This window comes from Ranitomeya variabilis, chromosome 7 (genome assembly GCF_051348905.1).
Source record: "Ranitomeya variabilis isolate aRanVar5 chromosome 7, aRanVar5.hap1, whole genome shotgun sequence".
Taxonomy (NCBI): Eukaryota; Metazoa; Chordata; class Amphibia; order Anura; family Dendrobatidae; genus Ranitomeya; species Ranitomeya variabilis.
Window position 1 is genome coordinate 197,872,245 of NC_135238.1, and position 18,687 is coordinate 197,890,931.

The window sequence follows — 18,687 nt, forward strand, 5'->3', positions numbered from 1 at the left end:
CCTGCTATGAACAGGTAATTGAAGCAGGTTATCAGGTGGAAAGCAGACATGGAGTGTGTATAGAGCGTAATTAGCAAGTAGTTGATAGTTGTTGGAAGGGCAAACTTTGACTGTGCACATTGTCATTACCAAAGAGGTGCTACTTAATGCAAGTTCAAGGTATGTGCCCCTAAAGTAGACGGTACGTCTCCATATCAGAGACCTAACATGGCAATGGAAGTACAATATTTTTCATGCCATATTTTTGGTAGCTGCCAACCCATGGGATTGCAATATCTCCCTGATTTATAGATAAATTGTAGTCATGTGTGGTATGTATAGAATGTTTGAAAGATACAGTAAGATGACGGCCATATTGTTTCTCTCGGAGGTTTCTGGGGAAAAATATGACCCCAAGCAGAAATGAGGGCTAAAACTTCATTAGAATTAAATGTAATCATCTGCCATTTTCTTACCTCAGTGGAGGGAGGAGTAAGTGGTCTGGTGAGACCCTTTATAACATGTCCTGTAAGGATTATTAGTTTCAAACAGCGAGTATTGCAGATCTCTCCATATTTCCTGCAGCTTTCTCCTCCACCGGAAGCTGTCACGAATCCAATTCATAAGACATTTCTGTATTTTACACATTTCCTTTTATACTGTATGTCTTTTTATTATTTCACCTTTTGTAACTTTTTTTAAGCACTGTACATTTTTTTGTATATTAAACCTAAAAGCTGGGTGGCGTGTGTGCTAGTGTGTTATCCAGTGCAGGCGTCTATCAAAATAGAGAGTGGTGGCAGCAAAAAGTGTGGTGCAGATGTGAGCAGTGGCTGTGGGGTGCGCTTAGATCACTGTCAACCAATTGTGATAGGTGAGTGGATAAGGGAGCAGGAAGCAGAGTCCCCTTTATAGTCCAAGGCATGTGTGTCATGAGCGAGTTGTGTTCGTGACCATGACAATGTCTGTATATTTTTCTGGAATACGTTGGCGCTACATAAATTAAAAAAATATTACTTGAAACATAGAATTACGGAATGTTAGAGTTGCAAGGGACCTCCAGGGTCATCGTGTCCAACCCCCTGGTCAATGCAAGATTCACTAAACCATCTCAGACAGATGTCTGTCCAGCCTCTGTTTGAAGACTTCCATTGAGGAAGAACTCACCACCTCTTGTGGCAGCCTGTTCCACTCATTGATCACCCTCACTGTTAAAAAGTTTTTTCTAATATCTAATCTGTATAATATCTAATCTGTATCTTCTCCCATTAAATTCCATTCCATTGCCCGCTACATTGTGACAGACCTTCAGATATTTGTAGACAGATATTAAGTTTCCTCTTAGCCTTCTTTTTTGCAACCTAAACATTCCCAGATCCTTTAACCGTTCCTCGTAGGACATACTTTGCAGTCTGCTCACCATCCTGGTCGCTCTTCTCTGAACTTGCTCCAGTTGTTAAAGTTTGTTAATTTTATTGCTATTCATTTAATACGTAATTTTCTATACTTTGCAGACACTTGTGAAAATGAATGCAAAACTAAAGCCTATGCTGGATTCCGTGACCACAAATCGCTCCAAGTGGGAAGAACTCCACCAAAAAAGATCGGTGACACAAGGCAACTCTTCCTCCATCACCTCCTTCCCCACTCCGGCTTCCTCACCGCAGCCACCTGTAGAGTGTCACCTAAAGACTTAAGCCTGCAAGAAAGCTTCTGCTACATGTGAGAGTTACATTAAAAAGGCTGTCATAAGCTTAGCTGTTTAATTAAGTTAGCGCAGCCATGCTTTTATAGATGGAGAGATAATGGCCATGGCTTGGCTTTTGCCTGGAAGCTCAGTGGATTGAAGATAAGGACGGAAGAAATTGTGGTAATGGTGAAGCGAGGAGCCACTTGGAAATTCTGCTGTCTGAGACTATAAATGGTACACATTCAAGCTTTGCAAAATTTTAGCTGCTGCTGCATTATGGATGGGACAGCAGTAAACCTCAGCCTAAGCTTAACCCATGCAGCACCCTGACACCAATGCACAATATCATCATTCATTACTAAGCTAAAGCAGACAATGAGTAACACATACTTTTTATATTTAGTGTATGCATCTCCATGTAAGTACACAGAACGATGTTTGTGAGTGCCTGGTGTATTTTTGTTCACTTTTGTACATGCATTATTTCTGAAACCATGCTTCTCGTAAGTTCACATTGCTTATTTTTAAAACTTTTTTCCACTTCAAAAATGAACGCGAAACTCCAATGGCAGCTTATTTCCAGTTTGCCCAAAGAAAAAAACAAACTATGCAGATAAATTCTATGATTTCAAACAAATTAGCTATTTTCTTGTTCTATTTATTTTTTGTATTAGGTTTATGCATAATGTTTAGCTATGCTGTAGAAATGATATCACGATCTCATCCCATGTACAGTATGATTTCAATGTCCTGTATTATATTGAGTCTTCTAATCTGTTACACTACATTGAGATGCGACTGTTACCTGTCAGTTACATAAATGATAATGGGTCAGAGTAGCTTCACACTAAACTTTGTCTACCTCCTTTTTATTGTTGGCTATGGGTTGTTGTTGTTTTTTCTTTTTTTAAAAACCTTATTTTAGAATCAATATTGCCCTGTCAATAATAGCTAAAGCATCATCCCGATGTACGACCATAGAAGTGGAGCCTAATATTTGATAGGTCAAAGTAGTCACACATGAAGGTCTAAGATGGGTAACCACAGTCATCGCTCATTACCAATGCATTGATCGTATTAATACTTGTCTCCATTACAAGCCGCCAATTCTTCTCATTTCATTCAATGGTAAAGCACATGTATCTTATATAAAAAAAAAACTGACCTTACAATTTATCATAAAATACAGAATTCTATCATAGCCATGCCTTTAGATAACCTCAACAAAAGTGAATCACCAAAGAAGAATTCTTAGTAACATATTAACATATTTTATCATAGTAAAGTCAATTTCTTAGATATTTTAGATACATTTGTAATAAATTGATCCCATATATTTATAAGCAAACCATGATCAGATCTTCTCAGTATTCAATTTATCTGGTTTGAATGGGGCTGAGCTGTAATTTTGCACACAACCCATGGACCAGAGCTGCACTGTTTTTGAGAAAAAATGCAGGCCTTAATTCCTAATGTCAGACAACCCCTTTAGAGGGAAAATGCCATCACGTATACAACCTCTACTATATCATTCTGAATATATAGATGACTTTGAAATATCCTTCGTAGGGTAAAGGAAAAAATAAAGTTCTAATTTTGCATGTGCTGCTTCTGGAGAGTCATGTTGGCGGTCTAGTTGTTCATTGTAGTCACCGGCTGGATTGACATCATACAGGTTGGGATACGTAATACCGAGCTAGCTCCAACATCACCAAGGTACTGCAGCTTGTAAGCACCGATTGCAAGGGAAGCTGGCTGATAATCACAAACCAGAGCTGTATGACTCCTGTGGAGGCTTATCCCGTCCACCAGACTCTTAACTGGTAGCATTCACTACTTTCTAGCTACTTTATTTTTTCCTATATAATCTAAGGGGCAGTAGATAGGTTTCACTCTCTGATGTCAACCTATTACCATCTTGGATAATGTAATGGTGGCCGTTTAGGGGCTGTACATATGATGACAGGTTCCTGTCAGAAAGGTTGAAAGTGATAGGTTCTGCTTTGCTGCATAAGTCTGTCCACTGCTGACTGAGTAGCCCTCTCTTTTAAATGTTAGTCCAATAAAACACGAGAGTCTTTTCCATAATGTTCAGTGTCCACATCAACTATTGATAGATTGTTGGTTACTGGCACTATAAGGAATTAACAGCCATTTCAGGCTTTGCCTTCTCTAGGAGAACGTGACCCTATCGGCATGGAACATCATCATACAATATTCTACATCTCTATGTTGGAAGAAGCACAACAACCATGTGGTAGGACGGATCCCAGAGTCAAGATCAAATCATGATCATGTTCATGTTGTTTATACCATCCCGTGGGATGGATTGTAGACAATACAGATATTAATGGCGTTGACCATTTTATAGATATTAGTAGCTAGGATTGCTAGGCTATATACCCCTGATGTCTTTTCTTACCGCTCAGTCTTTATAGAAGCATCTTGTCCTCTTGAGGAATTTTCCTTGGCTTACTTGAAGCCAAAATGGCCGTATATATGCCGATGGAAAAAGCCAAATCGAGCCATCAGGAACCCAGATGTTACAGTACTTTTTTTGTTTTAGCAATTAATGGATATGATGTTGATCACACCACTGTCAATCAGACATTGGTGGCACATCCTTGTGACATGCCTCTGTTGTATCTGGTGAGCCAATGATTTTCTTGAACATCTAGTAATTTATTTAATCATTAAATCTAGACTGGCACTATAATGCATGAATCTAGTCAGAAAGGTAAGAGGGAGTCAACAAATAGCTGGTGTGAATTCTAAAATATTATACCCTAAAGACCAAAGTAGACCAGCAAGAGTAAGGTCCATCAACACAAAACTACAGTCACGAAAAGCTTTATTCATCAAAAACCCAAAAGCCATACATGTTAATCCACTATAAATGGATTCACAAACAATAATACAAAAAAACACATAAAAAGTGCGTAATCCCCAAGCCAATACTTATAATAAAGTCATGTGGCTCCCACATAGACACTAAGATAAATCCCTCCTGTTTGGAGATTATAAAGTAGGGGTAACCCACTGAGGAAGACCATCGAACCAGCGATACGCGTAGGGATCGCAATACCCACATGGATTATATCTGCTGGTGTCTTTTTTGATGTGTCATGTATTTTTGCATGATAGAGTAGTTTCTTATGAAAATACAATCTCCCAACTGGGGTTAGGCTTAATTTACCTTTGCGTGAATTACTTTATTACAAGTCTTAGTTTGGTTTTTTATGTTGTATTTTATGTCGTTTTACATTTAATTAAAATGTATGGGATTTTGATGAATAAAGATTGTTATACCTGTAAGTTTTGGGTTGGAAATGCCTTACTTTTGCTGGGAAATCTTGTGTTTTAGGGTAATTTACAATGTTATTGTCACTAACATAACCAACAGCACGCTATTGAGCATATTATAGAATATAGAATAACGCGCCCAATCAAATTTAATAGATATAGTTTTACTATAAAGTACAGTATACATTGGTTATACGATGGTATTTTGTATCCACCCTACTAGGGAAAGTTGATAGAAACATTATACGTAGACTGTGTACCTAAATTAAGTTACCTAGAATTTTTTTCTTTTATTGTTTGCAGTTGTGACATATTACTTTGCAGTCGATGAACACTGGATGAATCACATTATTATACGGCATGGTTCTTGTATGTCTTGATTCTGTTTTTTTATACTATGTAAATATGTGTATACATGAAACATATATATTATCATTATTATACATTTTTATGAATTTGTTTGTACACTGTCGACATCCACCATATTTTTACTACCTGTAGTTTATTGCAAGAAAAAAGCGCCTGTCAAAGCGCCATCGTCTCTGACTAACCCGGTGCCACATCTTATTTATATTGTTGGCTGAAATTCTCCTTATTTGTTCCTGTGGTGTACAATCTATTGTACAGTTACAATATATTAACATGGAGTATCTAAGGTCCAAAAGAAATGGATGACATTTATATTTGTTTCAAGGTGTGTCCATTCAAGTGTCTGCATACTTTACGTATCGGCTCATCCCCCGCAAACTGATAGCAGGATGTACGAGTCCAGTGGGCGGTAATACTCAGTGATTGACAGCTACCTCTGCATGCACAGCCATACAGGGAAGACTGTCAATCACTGAGTAGGACCGCCCACTGGACTCATATGCATGTGATCACTAAGGAATTTAAACAATCTGTACAAGCTATGCTGAATCTTTTCCAACAACCCGATATATCATTCTGCTCAGCTTCTCCATCTCTATGCCATGCCGGCCACTGATCGGACTGCATGGATAACGTGACAGGTTCCCTTTAAGAATCTAGCCCATGGCATGCAGCAGAAGGCAAATATAAGGTTGTAAGGCTTACCGTTCAGCTCAGGAACACATTTGTGTGTGTGAAAAGGAATCTGACGTCCGCCGTTTTTTCACATTAGAAATATGTTCCAATTTGAGATCTGCCCTCTTTGTATAGACATGTAATAGATAGTCCTTAAAAAAGCCACTTTTAGAAATCGCAAGAGATTTTCAACTGCAGCCAGCAGTGCCTATTAGCTTAGAAAAATAGTCGTGTAATGTGAGTCACATTGCATTTACAGTTTGGAGTTTGCTTTTTTTTTCCTCCAAAAAGATCTATTACCTTTTAGTTGGGTCCCTGTAAAATCTTTCTGCACATGTGATGGGAGACTTTTTGTGGAGCTAGACATAAAACTATATTTGTATGCCTCAGTGTTATTATTGAATTAGCAAGATTTATGGTCAATCAGATACCGCACACAGCATATAACTATAGATAAGGCTATAGGTTATTATAGAATATTATAGAATCATCAAGTGCTTTCTTACAGGGAACCTGTCACCAGGTTTGGCTGAGATGAGATACGGCCATCACCTTTCAGGGCTGATATATAGAATTCTATAATGCTGTATTATCTGCCCCCAACCCGACCGGCAAAAGAAGAAAAATAACTTTTATTATAATCACCTGTGGGGTGGTCCATTCCGAGGGGTATCACTGGTCTTGGTCCGGTAGCGTGCAGGCGCCGGGAAAGGTCAAAGAGCCCCAGCGCATGCGCATTGCAGTACTTTACTCAGCCCTCAACAAGGCAGAGAAGTACGCCTGCGGAGGAGCACGACGCCGGGGTGACTGTGGATGACATAGTGACGCATCATCCACACTAAGTAATAAAGAGTACAGAGATTGTAAGAAGATAGGAGGTACCGGACCAAGACCAGCCACACCCATCGGACCGGACTGCCCCGCAGGTGAGTATAATAGAAGTTATTTTTCTTCTCTTACAGGTCAGGTTGGGGGCAGATATAGAGAATTATAGATTGCTGTAAATCAGCCCTGAAAGGTGATGGCCATATCTCGTATTGGCCAAACTTGTGACAGGTTCGATTTAATGATTATAATATTAAGCTTAAAAAGATCACAAACACAAATGCAAAATTGTCCGGCTTTATTGCCCTTTTATCTCACTGTGTGTAGTCTGCAGCAGCCACGTGAACAGCTCAGTGTATAGACTATAAATGAAGCAGCTCTTTCTGCCTCGTTCCCAGCAGAAAGTCTCAGCATGATCAGCTGCATGTAACCAAACCCTTGTCTGCTTAGCTGATAAGTCCCTTAGTATTAGTTAAAACTTTCCGTGCTAAATAAGTCATATTGTAATAAATGTTATCAAACCCACAAAATGTTAGTTTAATCAGCTGCCCACAGTTCACTAATGATGTATTCTGTTTTAGTTTAGAATCCCACTAAAAAAGCTTAAAGTGCTAATTTCAGTATATTCGTTGGGTAAAATTGCAAAGTGCTTGTAAAAGCAAGCTACTTTACAATTTGCTTGTTTAAAAAAAAACTCCAATGTCAATAATGAAGGGATTTTTAATTCTATTGCTTACTGCTTATTACATAGTCAAGGAGCGCATCACTTACAAGCTCCTTTCCATAGAGATTGTAAGCGCTGCTCTGAAGCTGGCAGAATCACTGGATCTGGACAGTTTCACTCTCACCGTGCTCTTCCATCACAGTAGAGGGAAAGCTGCCTCTGCTTGTAGCATCGGAGAGCACACAATTTGGGCCAATAGCACAGTGATGCTGGTGGTCTAAATGATCAATCAAGCCAGAGTGCATTGGCCCTGGCAAGTAAAAAGCCGGGAGACCGTCGAGCAGTGGAGTCCTGGAAACAAATGATGGGACAACTCCCTTTTATCAGCTTTATAATTAAAAATCAAAATTTATGGAAGGGACATTTTACTGGTTATTAATGGCCTTGTAAAGTGATCAGTGAATTGATTTGTAGCAAATCAAATTCATTGCAATTTTTGGGGGACTCTGCACAATTACAGAAATATGTTGTTTAGCCTGCAGCAATTCTTTGGACTCTTTATTCTTTAGGGAATAGGTTAAAAAACAATAAAAGAGTATACTGACCTCCATTTGTTCTCTCGGCTCTTTGGAACTTCCAACCTTAGGCTCATATGTGACCATGAAGATCCAAAGAGTGAAGAATGACCAGAGGGAGCAAGCGGAGGACTTAATGGGGAGCTGCAGTGGCAGGACGGGTGCATAGTGGGCCTAGGGCAGCAAGGCTGTATCCTTTTTAACTCCTTTCCTGCCCTTTGTTTATTAGGACTTAATCAGATGTCAGTGATTTTTCTCGTATACAAAAACAATCCACGTTTTATGGTTTTTATAGAAGTTTCATCAGAGCTTGGTCATTGTGTCAGTTTTTAACATCTGAGTTTCATTAGAGTTTCATCAGGTTTTCTTGGAAAAAAAATGTTGAAGGTTTGTAAAGATTCTCCTATCAACAGTCCTTGTGAAATGGACTACACATGGATGGCATTCGAGGGCTGTCCAATTTTCTTTACCGAGCCATTAACTTGCCTTGGCAATTTTGCAACCAGAACCAGATGAAGATCAGACAATTCTCCACGGTTCTGTGTGGACCACACAGTACCCAAAAACACACGGACAAGTTAACTATCCTGTAGTAGACTATAACAGGTACTAGTTCTATACATGAAAACAACCGGTAGAACTCGCTAGTGAAAACCTGACGTCTGAATGAGGCCTACTACTAATGAGTCTGGAGAGAACATAATAAACATCTTTTCACAACAATTTCAATTCAGACAAATTTAATTAGGACTGAATCAAATTTGCTGACGGATTTTGAGGAAATTTGTTCTAGTCCTGTCCAGTTGTAAAGCCCTCAAGTGTGACAAAGAAAATAAAAATTTGTTTGGACCTACTTTATCAACTCCTTTACGCACCAGTCATAATTTTTAAGAATATCTGGTCAGCGCACAAATTGGCTACCTCCTCTGTGCATGCACACTACTATGATTTCACTTATATTAGGAACTTTTGTTCATACCTTCTGTAGAAATAGCAACTAGAAGAGGATAAGTGAGAACGTCACGGCGGTCACCTACACTATATTTTGCTTTGGATACTTCTCACAGGTGTGTGCCGGTGTTGCACTCTTGAATGTCACTGTTCTCAATACGTGAATTCTATTTTTGCAAGTTTATTTAGACCCCTTAAGTCTGAGTTTGATTGTATGTTCTATTTTGCATGTCGGACATTGCAAGTTCTAGTTCTATAGTTATATTGTTGTACACCTTGATTATAATTATACACGTGTGTGTATTCCTGTTCTGCACACACATACAATGCATTTCTCATAACTATCTAACGTGCACCTACTTTTTCCAACGTAACCCGACTTGTGGTCACGGTATATTACAATCTCTGGCTATTATTGTGTCACTAAGTTTATCTTTTTTTTCAGATTCTACACCACCATTTATGTTAGATTGTACTTTGTTATATTCAGTCTTGTTTTTAAGCAGCATGTTTTGAAGATGACATTTATGACTATGTTTTTATTTGTTCTTTTTCTCATAGAAATAATAATAAAAAATATCACTGTATTGATCTGGAGTCCATATAATTACATTGTTGCAAAATATTTAGAGGGGTTGTTTCGTTGAAAAAAAACAAATTTTCCAATACCCTGTTATGGAACTCTAAGTTAAAGGGAATCTGTCATTAGAGATGAGCGAACCTTTCAAGGTTCAGTTCTGTTCGACGCACATCCCGATGTTTGCTAAACATGTTTACCAAACGGTTCAACGAACGTACTCGAAGCCCAATAACTTCAATGGGAGGCCAAACCAAACATATACATAACACATTAAGGGGTAACAAAAAGCTTTCAAAACAGCTAAAATTAGGGTCAGACACTATGAAAATTGTCATTAATTGACCCACAGTAGAAATTTGCTAATGGCACAGCAGCAGTCAGTCATGGACCATGCATGAAGTATGAGGGCCTGGTCCAGCATTTACAGCTTGGAACTGAAGTTTGAATGTGGACCTGGTGGTTAAGGGAACGGTGTAAGCCTTCTTTACTTGGAGCACTGATACCTCATGCAACAGCTCCTTTTTTCCTAGACACATTCAGATGACATAAATATCATTTTTATAGAGTACTATTGGTAGAAAAATAACACAGGTAGTTGAGTGAACAGTGGCGTATCCAGGGGGGGCAGCCGGGGCATGTGCCCCGGGCGCAGCCGACGGGGGTGCCAGCGGGCCGCCTGATGATGCGGCGGTCCAAGGAGGGGGTTGGCAGGGCCAGGGAGCGGGGGCTGTCTAATTATACTCGCCTGCTCCTGGTGCGGTGCAGTCCCTGCTTCCTGGTGCCCCGGCTTCTTCCTGTACTGAGCGGTCACATGGTACCGCTCATTACAGTAATGAATATGCGGCTCCACCTCCCATAGGGGTGAAGCCGCATATTTATTACTGTAATGAGCGATAACGGTGACAGCTCAGTACAGGAAGTAGCAGCAGCGCCGGGGAAGCAGGGACTGCACCGCGCCACGAGCAGGTGAGTATACGGGGAGGGGAGTGCGGCGCGATATTCACCTGCTCCTCGTTCCAGTCGCCGTCCATCTTCTGCAGTGACGCTGAGGTCAGAGGGCGCGATGACGTAGTTAGTGCGCACCCTCTGCCTAAACGTCAGTGCAGAGGAGGCGGAAGATGGAGCGGCGGCTGGAACGAAGTCAGGTGAATATTGAAAGTGCTGGGGGCCTGAGCGACGGAGAGGTGAGTATGTGATTTATTTTTTTTTTTATCGCAGTAACAGCAAATGGGGCAAATATCTGTATGAGGCATCTTATGGGGCCATAACATTTGTGCAGCACTATATGGGGCCATAATGTTTGTGCAGCACTATATGGGGGCCATAATGTTTGTGGAGCACTATATGGGGTCCATAATGTTTGTGCAGCACTATATGGGGGTCATAACGTTTGTGCAGCAGTATATGGGGGCCATAATGTTTGTGCAGCACTATATGGGGGCCATAATGTTTGTGCAGCACTATATGGGGGCCATAACCTTTGTGCAGCACTATAACGGGGCAAGTGTCTGTATGGAGCATCTATGGGGCCATAACATTTGTGCAGCACTATAACGGGGCAAGTGTCTGTATGGAGCATCTATGGGGCCATAACATTTGTGCAGCACTATAACGGGGCAAGTGTCTGTATGGAGCATCTATGGGGCCATAACATTTGTGCAGCACTATAACGGGGCAAGTGTCTGTATGGAGCATCTATGGGGCCATAACATTTGTGCAGCACTATATGGGGCAAATGTCTGTATGGAGCATCTTATGGGGCCATAATCAACGTTTCTGCAGCACTATATTGGGCAAATGTGTCTATGGAGCATCTTATGGGGCCATTATTAATCTTTATGCAGGATTATATGGGGCTCCTGATTCAATATGGATACTCAAAAACACTTAACCTACTGATGTCTCAATTCATTTTACTTTTATTGGTATCTATTTTAACATTATGGAGATTCAGGAATGTACCTTGGCTTGGTCATACAGTTTCAATAGAGTTAAGGTTCAAATGGGGGAGGGTTTGGGGGGGGGGCGCCAAACTGATCCTTTGCCCCGGGTGCTGGAAAGGCTAGATACACCTCTGTGAGTGAAAGTAAATGCAGGCCTGCCTGTCTGAGAGCCCTACATACACAGGCAACCCACCAGATGGAGACGCAACTTGGAGAGTCACCACATTTCTAAACATTATTGTTCCCAGAGCAAAAAATGGTAATTTATCTTGGACATTGTCTTCATGCTTTGTTGATCAGTCTTGTAAGCGTAATCTATTCATTATGACTCACAATCAGGGAAATACCTCCAAAGTAAATGTGGGGTCCACCGATATAAAATTTTGGCAAGGTGTCTCTGTCCTGATGTATTTTCCTCCTCCTCCTCACTTGAGGGGACCCCAGAAAGACTAGGAGCGAAAATGGCTTCCTCTGTAATCCATGAGTCTGAGTTGTAGTAGTTACCGCTACAAACTATCCTTCCAACTATTCTAATTAGTAAGCCCAGTGTGAAGTCATCATTGCCCACCTTAAGCCCATAATGTATAAGTAGTGGTCAACCCTTTTAAGCCAGGACTTAAAGGAGTTGTCTAGTACTGGACAATCCAGTTTGAATGCCACCAATGTGCTGAATAAGATAACAAATACTTACCTTCTTGACAGACGCCATTTCTCCGCTCCGAGGGCTGTTCTCTTTGATCTTGTGAACCTTCACAGTTGCAGTAGAGAGGACATCCATTTTGATGGAACTCTGAAGGCTGCAGCCCATCAGCCATTGATAGTCTTCAGCACTCGTGACCTAGACGTTGTGAAGAGCTCATTGGGGGTCACAGTGCTTAGAGTGGAGGAGCTGCGCCGGGGTCTGGGAGGAACGGATGCTATTTTTTTGTATTCAGCACATTGATTTTAAGGCAAAGCCATCCCCAGAATATTCCTATTTTCTCACCACATGTAATGAGGATCACAGATAAGTTCAGCTTTTAAGGCAGGATCTATGAAAATTCGACCCAAACCTTTTGGTTAAAGATGCAATTTCCCTTTAAGAGAAGCATAGCAGCTTGACTGGTCCAACATTCTGTGCCAATAACAACCTGGAGTTTGTACATTTATTCATTCATTTAGTTTGGGAACTAACTGCATTCCATCTGTCTCTGCAAAATGTTATGTTTCCAAGCCAGTTCAGTGCAGAGAAAAATAATATAGGGGAATATGTAGCAGACAGTGCTGTACCAACTCACTCCATATGCCCAGCTTTCTACATTATTACAAATTTGTACTGGCATAAGAAATGGAGTAAAGTGAAATTATCCTGGTGACTGTAGAACAAAATATTCAGCTTGGAGATTTGCATTCATATTTACTGCTGACCAACGAATAACAGGCTGAATGTATATACAACTGAGACTTTTTATTTTGGATTGTTACTTAACGAAAGAATGATTCAAACCAGGGGTGGGGATGAATATGTAGATAAAATGAATGCCAGGGTGGTGGATGATGCCAGAGGCCATGGCTATGGTGACAGATGGAATATTACTCTGGAGCTCAATGATCTAAATGTACTAGTGATGCAGTGGAAGTTGAGCGGGTTCTTGTATTGTGTTCTTTCCATTTGAAATCTGCAGAATAACAAATTATCACCAGCCTCAAGGAGTGAACACTGATCAAAGCTGAATAGATTAGGATAATATGTAGAAGCCCAGGAGCTGGCTGGCAAATTTAATCCTGAAGGTCAAGAATACAGTACCAGCCCTTTACTAATGGTCCATCTTCAACCTGCTTAACTCACACAGAGCCCTAATACCTGATTGGGTTGTTAGTAAAAGTAGTACGCTACATCGATACGGTACCAGAGCTAGTTACTACATAGACACTGTTAAGGGCTCATTTGATGAGATGGTTTCTATTAGCTGTAGGCCCGGGTAAGCAGTACGGGATAGAAGCGATGGTGCAGCGGAGAAGGTAATGACATAGAACAAGTAGATCAGCAAAGACCAGAACAGTAGGGTTCACAGGACAGCCAACAAATAAGCGAAGCAGGTAACACAGATCCAGCAGGGCCAGGTGTGCCAATGCACATAGGAACAGCAATTATATATTGAACTGGTATATTCTGAAAGGGAAGTAGTTAATCACAGGAATGCAGTCTGGTATCTTCCAGCAGCGTAATGGTTAAACACAAAAGTAGCAGAGAAGTAAATACAGGGCAATAGTTTATTTTCACCGACGTATGCAAGCTGAGACTTGTAGCAAGGAAATGGTTAACTGCAGGAAAGAGGAAGTATAGGGAAACTGAAGATTAGTTTGAAGAGATGTGTTACCTTGATTGCAGAGGCCAGGTGTGAACCAGACCAAGAACAGTTGCGAGAAGTTGGTATCTTTCATGCTGAAAGGTATGGACTAGCAAGCTGGAGTTACTTTTGAAATAATGCTGGTTGTGCCATGGAAGTGTGGAGTAACATAGGTGAATAGTAACCTAGCTAGAGCTAAGGCAAGTGAAAAAGAAGAAATCACCTGTCAACTTGTGGCAACTTTGAACAATTTTACTTGATACCTGAGCACTTGACTTCTACTTGAGCTGGTCTTAAAAAGAAGATGATGTCAAAGGAGTTTGATTATTTATTTAAGAAACCCAGCACAGACTGCTGAAAATGAAAGCATCAAGGCTAGACACTGGAGCCAGGATAGATGAGTAACAGATATGATACCAGAAAAGAGCATACAATACCAGAATCAAGATTATTATTGAGAACAGTAACCAAAAACATACATATGGTACTAGAACTATACGTACAAAATTTGACTCAAGCTCACTACATAGATATAGTACTAGAACCAAGCTTACTACATAGATACAGCACCAGAACCAAACATATAATATATAAAAACCGAACTTACTACATAGATAATGTACCAGAAGCATGATAACGAGATAGATATGGTACCAGAACTAAACATGCAATATCAGAACCAAGCTTAACTAAATATTTATAGTACCAGAACTAAACTTACTGCATAAATATAGTACCAAGCCTATTATTTAGATAATATGCTTATTATGTAAATATAGTGCTAGAACTAAGCTTACTACAAAGATTTGGAACCAGTATAACATTTTCTACATAGATATAGAACCAAAATCAAGCTTACTACATAGAAAATATAACAAAACCAAGTTTACTGCATAAATTTGATAAACAAAACAAAGTTAATAGATATATACGGTAACAGAATGACATTTACTACACACACAATAACAGTATTAAGCTTGCTACACAGATAGAGTAACAAAACCAAAGCAAAGTTAAAATGTTGGAAAGAAAAGTGTTGAGCATAAAAATTCTATGCTGTCCTCATAAATGTGCTGTATTCATCAAACTTAAAGCATTGTATCAACAAAACCAATTAACACTACTTTCATGCAAGCTACACAATATGCATATAGTTATGTAAGTAACTACATGAAAGTTACACATTATGGTCCTTTATATCGCACCATAGCTTTTTAAATAGCTTTTTTTCACCCCACCCCCCAAAAAAGATAAACAAAATATATAAAGGAGACACTAATAGAATGTGAGCGGGTTCTCCACTTCTTGAACAATCCCTTCTTAAATGCTATATGTAAAGTGAAAAAAACAAAATATATTCACCACCCGAAAGCGGTCCGGCACCGTTCCTGTAATGTTGGCACTGATTCTGAAGGCACCCGTGTGACATTTCTACTGCACATGACCTGTCCTGTCCTAGTGAAGTGTGAAAACTACTGTGCCTCATTTTTTATTTTATTTATAATGGAGGAACTACAGCATTTAAGGTGTTGTTGTCCAAGTAGTAGACAACCCTTTTAATGTAAGGGGTTACAATACAAAAACTACAATTTCTTCGTTCCAATGAAATATATCCACCTTCATTGTAAAAAAGAAAATTACGTGCATCAAAAACCGCATCCAATTGACCAAAACGAAAAATGACAACAGGGAAGACACTTCAGGAAAATGCTGCAGTGTTTCAGAGAAAAACCTACTTTTAATGGCTGCCAGGGCACAAACCACGCTGTGCACTTATTATACAGGCGGGATCCGATGGCTCCTCCCTGCCCACTGACAGTGATTGACAAGACTCTGCCTATTTGTGCACGTAACGTGAAATTGGAAAAAGATGGGGATAAAGCCGTACTCCCAGTAGTACAGTATGTAGTAGGAGACCGAAGAGGTTTGAATGCAGTTTTTATTTGTCAATGCTTTTCTAAGCCCAGATGCTTCTTCAGGATAAACCACAAACCGACAATTATAGCAAAATCTGGAAAGATAATGAGCACAATAGGATCTAATCCAGGCTGAAAAGGGAAATATAATGTATATTATGCTCACCTTAAATGGTGCGGGTTTATCCGTACCTTTTTTCAATTTCATGATACTTAGTTGTGTGGATCTGCAGCAGCCAACTTCTTCAGCTAACACAGGGGTGGTGACTTTCACCACCTGGATAAGACTCTATTGCGCTGCGCTCATTAGCGTTCTAGTTTTTGCTATAATCGTACACCGGTACTTAGGCAGAGACTTGTCAATCATTGTTAGTGGGAGCGGAGAAGCCATCAGGGACCTGACTGTACTACTAATCTCCTGTGCGGCTCAGTCCCCGCTGCAGCGCTTCAGGACAATCATACATCGCTGTGTTGTACAGCGAGTGGCTGATACATGCTGCCCATGGTTTTCGGCAGCATTTATCTCCTGTCAGGCTCCCTTTAAAAAGTTGTCTATGGCTCATCTGAGCTGCAGTAGCTTAACAGATGCCACAATTTTGATATTAACTCAGTTACAGGTTTAGTAAATTTGCAGCAAATATACCTGCACGAGCATGCAAAAGAGTCAATACAATTTTACATAAAGAAATAGGTAAACCATCTTACCAAAACTGTAACATTTATTGACTTGATGTCACCTACAGACAGTCTCAGAGGCAGACACAGACAGGCAAATACAAGCACACAGGCAGACACAAGCAGAAACAAGCAGACACAGGCACACATAGGTACAAACATGCAGACACAGGTGCACACAGTCAGACATAGGCACGCACATGCGGACAGGCGCACACAGGCAGACACAGGCACACACAGGTAGACATAGGCATACAGGTACACACAGGCAGAAACAGGTGCACAGAGGCAGACACAGGCACACATAAGCAGACATAGGCACACACAGGCAAACACAGGCAGAAACAGGTGCACACAAGCAGACACAAGCACACACAGGCAGACATAGGCAGAAACAGGCACACCCTTGTGGACATAGGCACAGACAGGCAGACACAGGCACATACAGGCAGACACAGGCACAGACAGGCAGACACAGGAACATACAGGCAGAGACAGGCAGACACAGGAACATACAGGCTGACACAGGCACATACAGGCAGACACAGGAACATACAGGCAGACACAGGCACACACCAGCAGACATAGGCACATACAGGCAGACACAGGCACACACAGGCAGACATAAGCACACACGGACAGACACAGGCACATACAGGAAGACACAGGCACATACAGGAAGACACAGGCACACACAGGTAGGCACAGTGGGCCATGCAGCTCAGGCAGGGGACAGGGCTGCTGTCAGATTGAAGCATTGCTGCAAAAACCCTGCATAAAAAGACTTGTGGCCTCACTCAGCATGCTTCTAGGGGATATGGTTTGTAATGGCCGGGGCTGCATAGTTTAGGCAGTCATGGGACAGTTTAGTGAGCAGTGTAGGCGGCCATAGGTGCTCTGGTTGCCTTGTGCTTTTAGCAGCTGTTAGTATCTGAAACCGCTATCTCAGCCCTAGCTTGATCCAGGTAGATGGTGTCTATACCTATGCTGCTGATGAAGATTCCAGGATATTGAGAAGATCCATAAAAAGGTTTTTATTTAGGTTAAACAGGCAACAGGACTTGGAACATATTGATAATATGGCAGTGTGACGATTAAGATAATCAGAATCAATGAAATTGAAAACTAAATAAAATAAAAACATTCATAGCGTTAAAAAAGTGTTAATAAATGGCGGTGTGTAACTTTATTAATGTTACCTTGTATGGGGTGCGAATTAGTATTCAATGAGCTCCCAAGATCAGGGATGTAATGTCCAATGCCGGCTGCCACTGGGGAATTGAATTAGTAAGCTTGGGATTGTCAAAGTGAGACCATAAAAATTGATGAAAACAATCAACATTTTTAATTTATCAAAATATCAACTCACTGAAACTGAGACCAAAAGACTTATCTTTTTACCCCATCTTTCAACCAAAAGAACTTGATCTATTCCTAGATCTTCAAATTTTCATCAGAAAACTTACTTTGAAGCGTCATTTTATTATCAATAAAGATAAAACACATGCAAATTCCACAATACCGACTGATACTGGTTTTCACGTTGACCTTAAAAATAAATCCCCGTTTTATGCTACTGAAAAAAAGGGTCATCATATAAACACCTTCTTATTAATACTTTTAATGATATGAATGTTTTTATTTTATTTTGTTTCCAATTTCATCGATTCTGCTTATTTTATTTGTCACACTCACATATTATCAATATGTTCCAAGTCCTTTTGTCTTTTTAAACTATTACTCATTGTTTATTTTAAAGCTGTCACCCAAGAGCTTTGACCCGTCATGTGATCTGTTTGGCTGTTTGTTTTTTTTTAAAGACTGCGTATAAAACTGTTTGGACCTGACTTGACACCCATTAGGTTTTGTCCTGAGGAAGAGGTCCTGTGTGACTTCGAAACGCGTTGACTTTAAAAACTTGTATAAATAAAAAATCTTCTATGGAACTTGTGATTTCCTGGAATCTTCATCAGCAGCACAGGTATAGACACCATCTACCTGGATCAAGCTTTTCTCCGGTCTTCTGACCCATGTTATAGACTCTGATTCCAGCGATGTATCACTCACTCGGCTGCTCGCTACTTTTTCTTATAAAATCAGAATTTTATCTGATGTAGATCGACCAGTTCTCACAATGCTGAGCCCTGTACATCTCCGCCCACACCACTGATTGGCAGCTTTCTGTGTACACTGTGTATAGGCAGAAAGCCGC

General features: G+C 40.4%; 1 protein-coding gene across 1 annotated transcript in view; it reads left to right on the forward strand.

Moving 5' to 3' along the window:
• The window catches only part of PDE11A (phosphodiesterase 11A), a 614,587-nt gene extending 604,972 nt beyond the window's left edge, over positions 1 to 9,615 (forward strand). Inside the window, exon 20 of the mRNA XM_077272627.1 lies at positions 1,494 to 9,615. Within this exon, the coding sequence (XP_077128742.1) occupies positions 1,494 to 1,676 (183 nt within the window). The 3' untranslated portion in view covers positions 1,677 to 9,615. The remainder of the gene's footprint in view (positions 1 to 1,493) is intronic.
• The last annotated feature ends 9,072 nt before the right edge of the window (positions 9,616 to 18,687 follow it).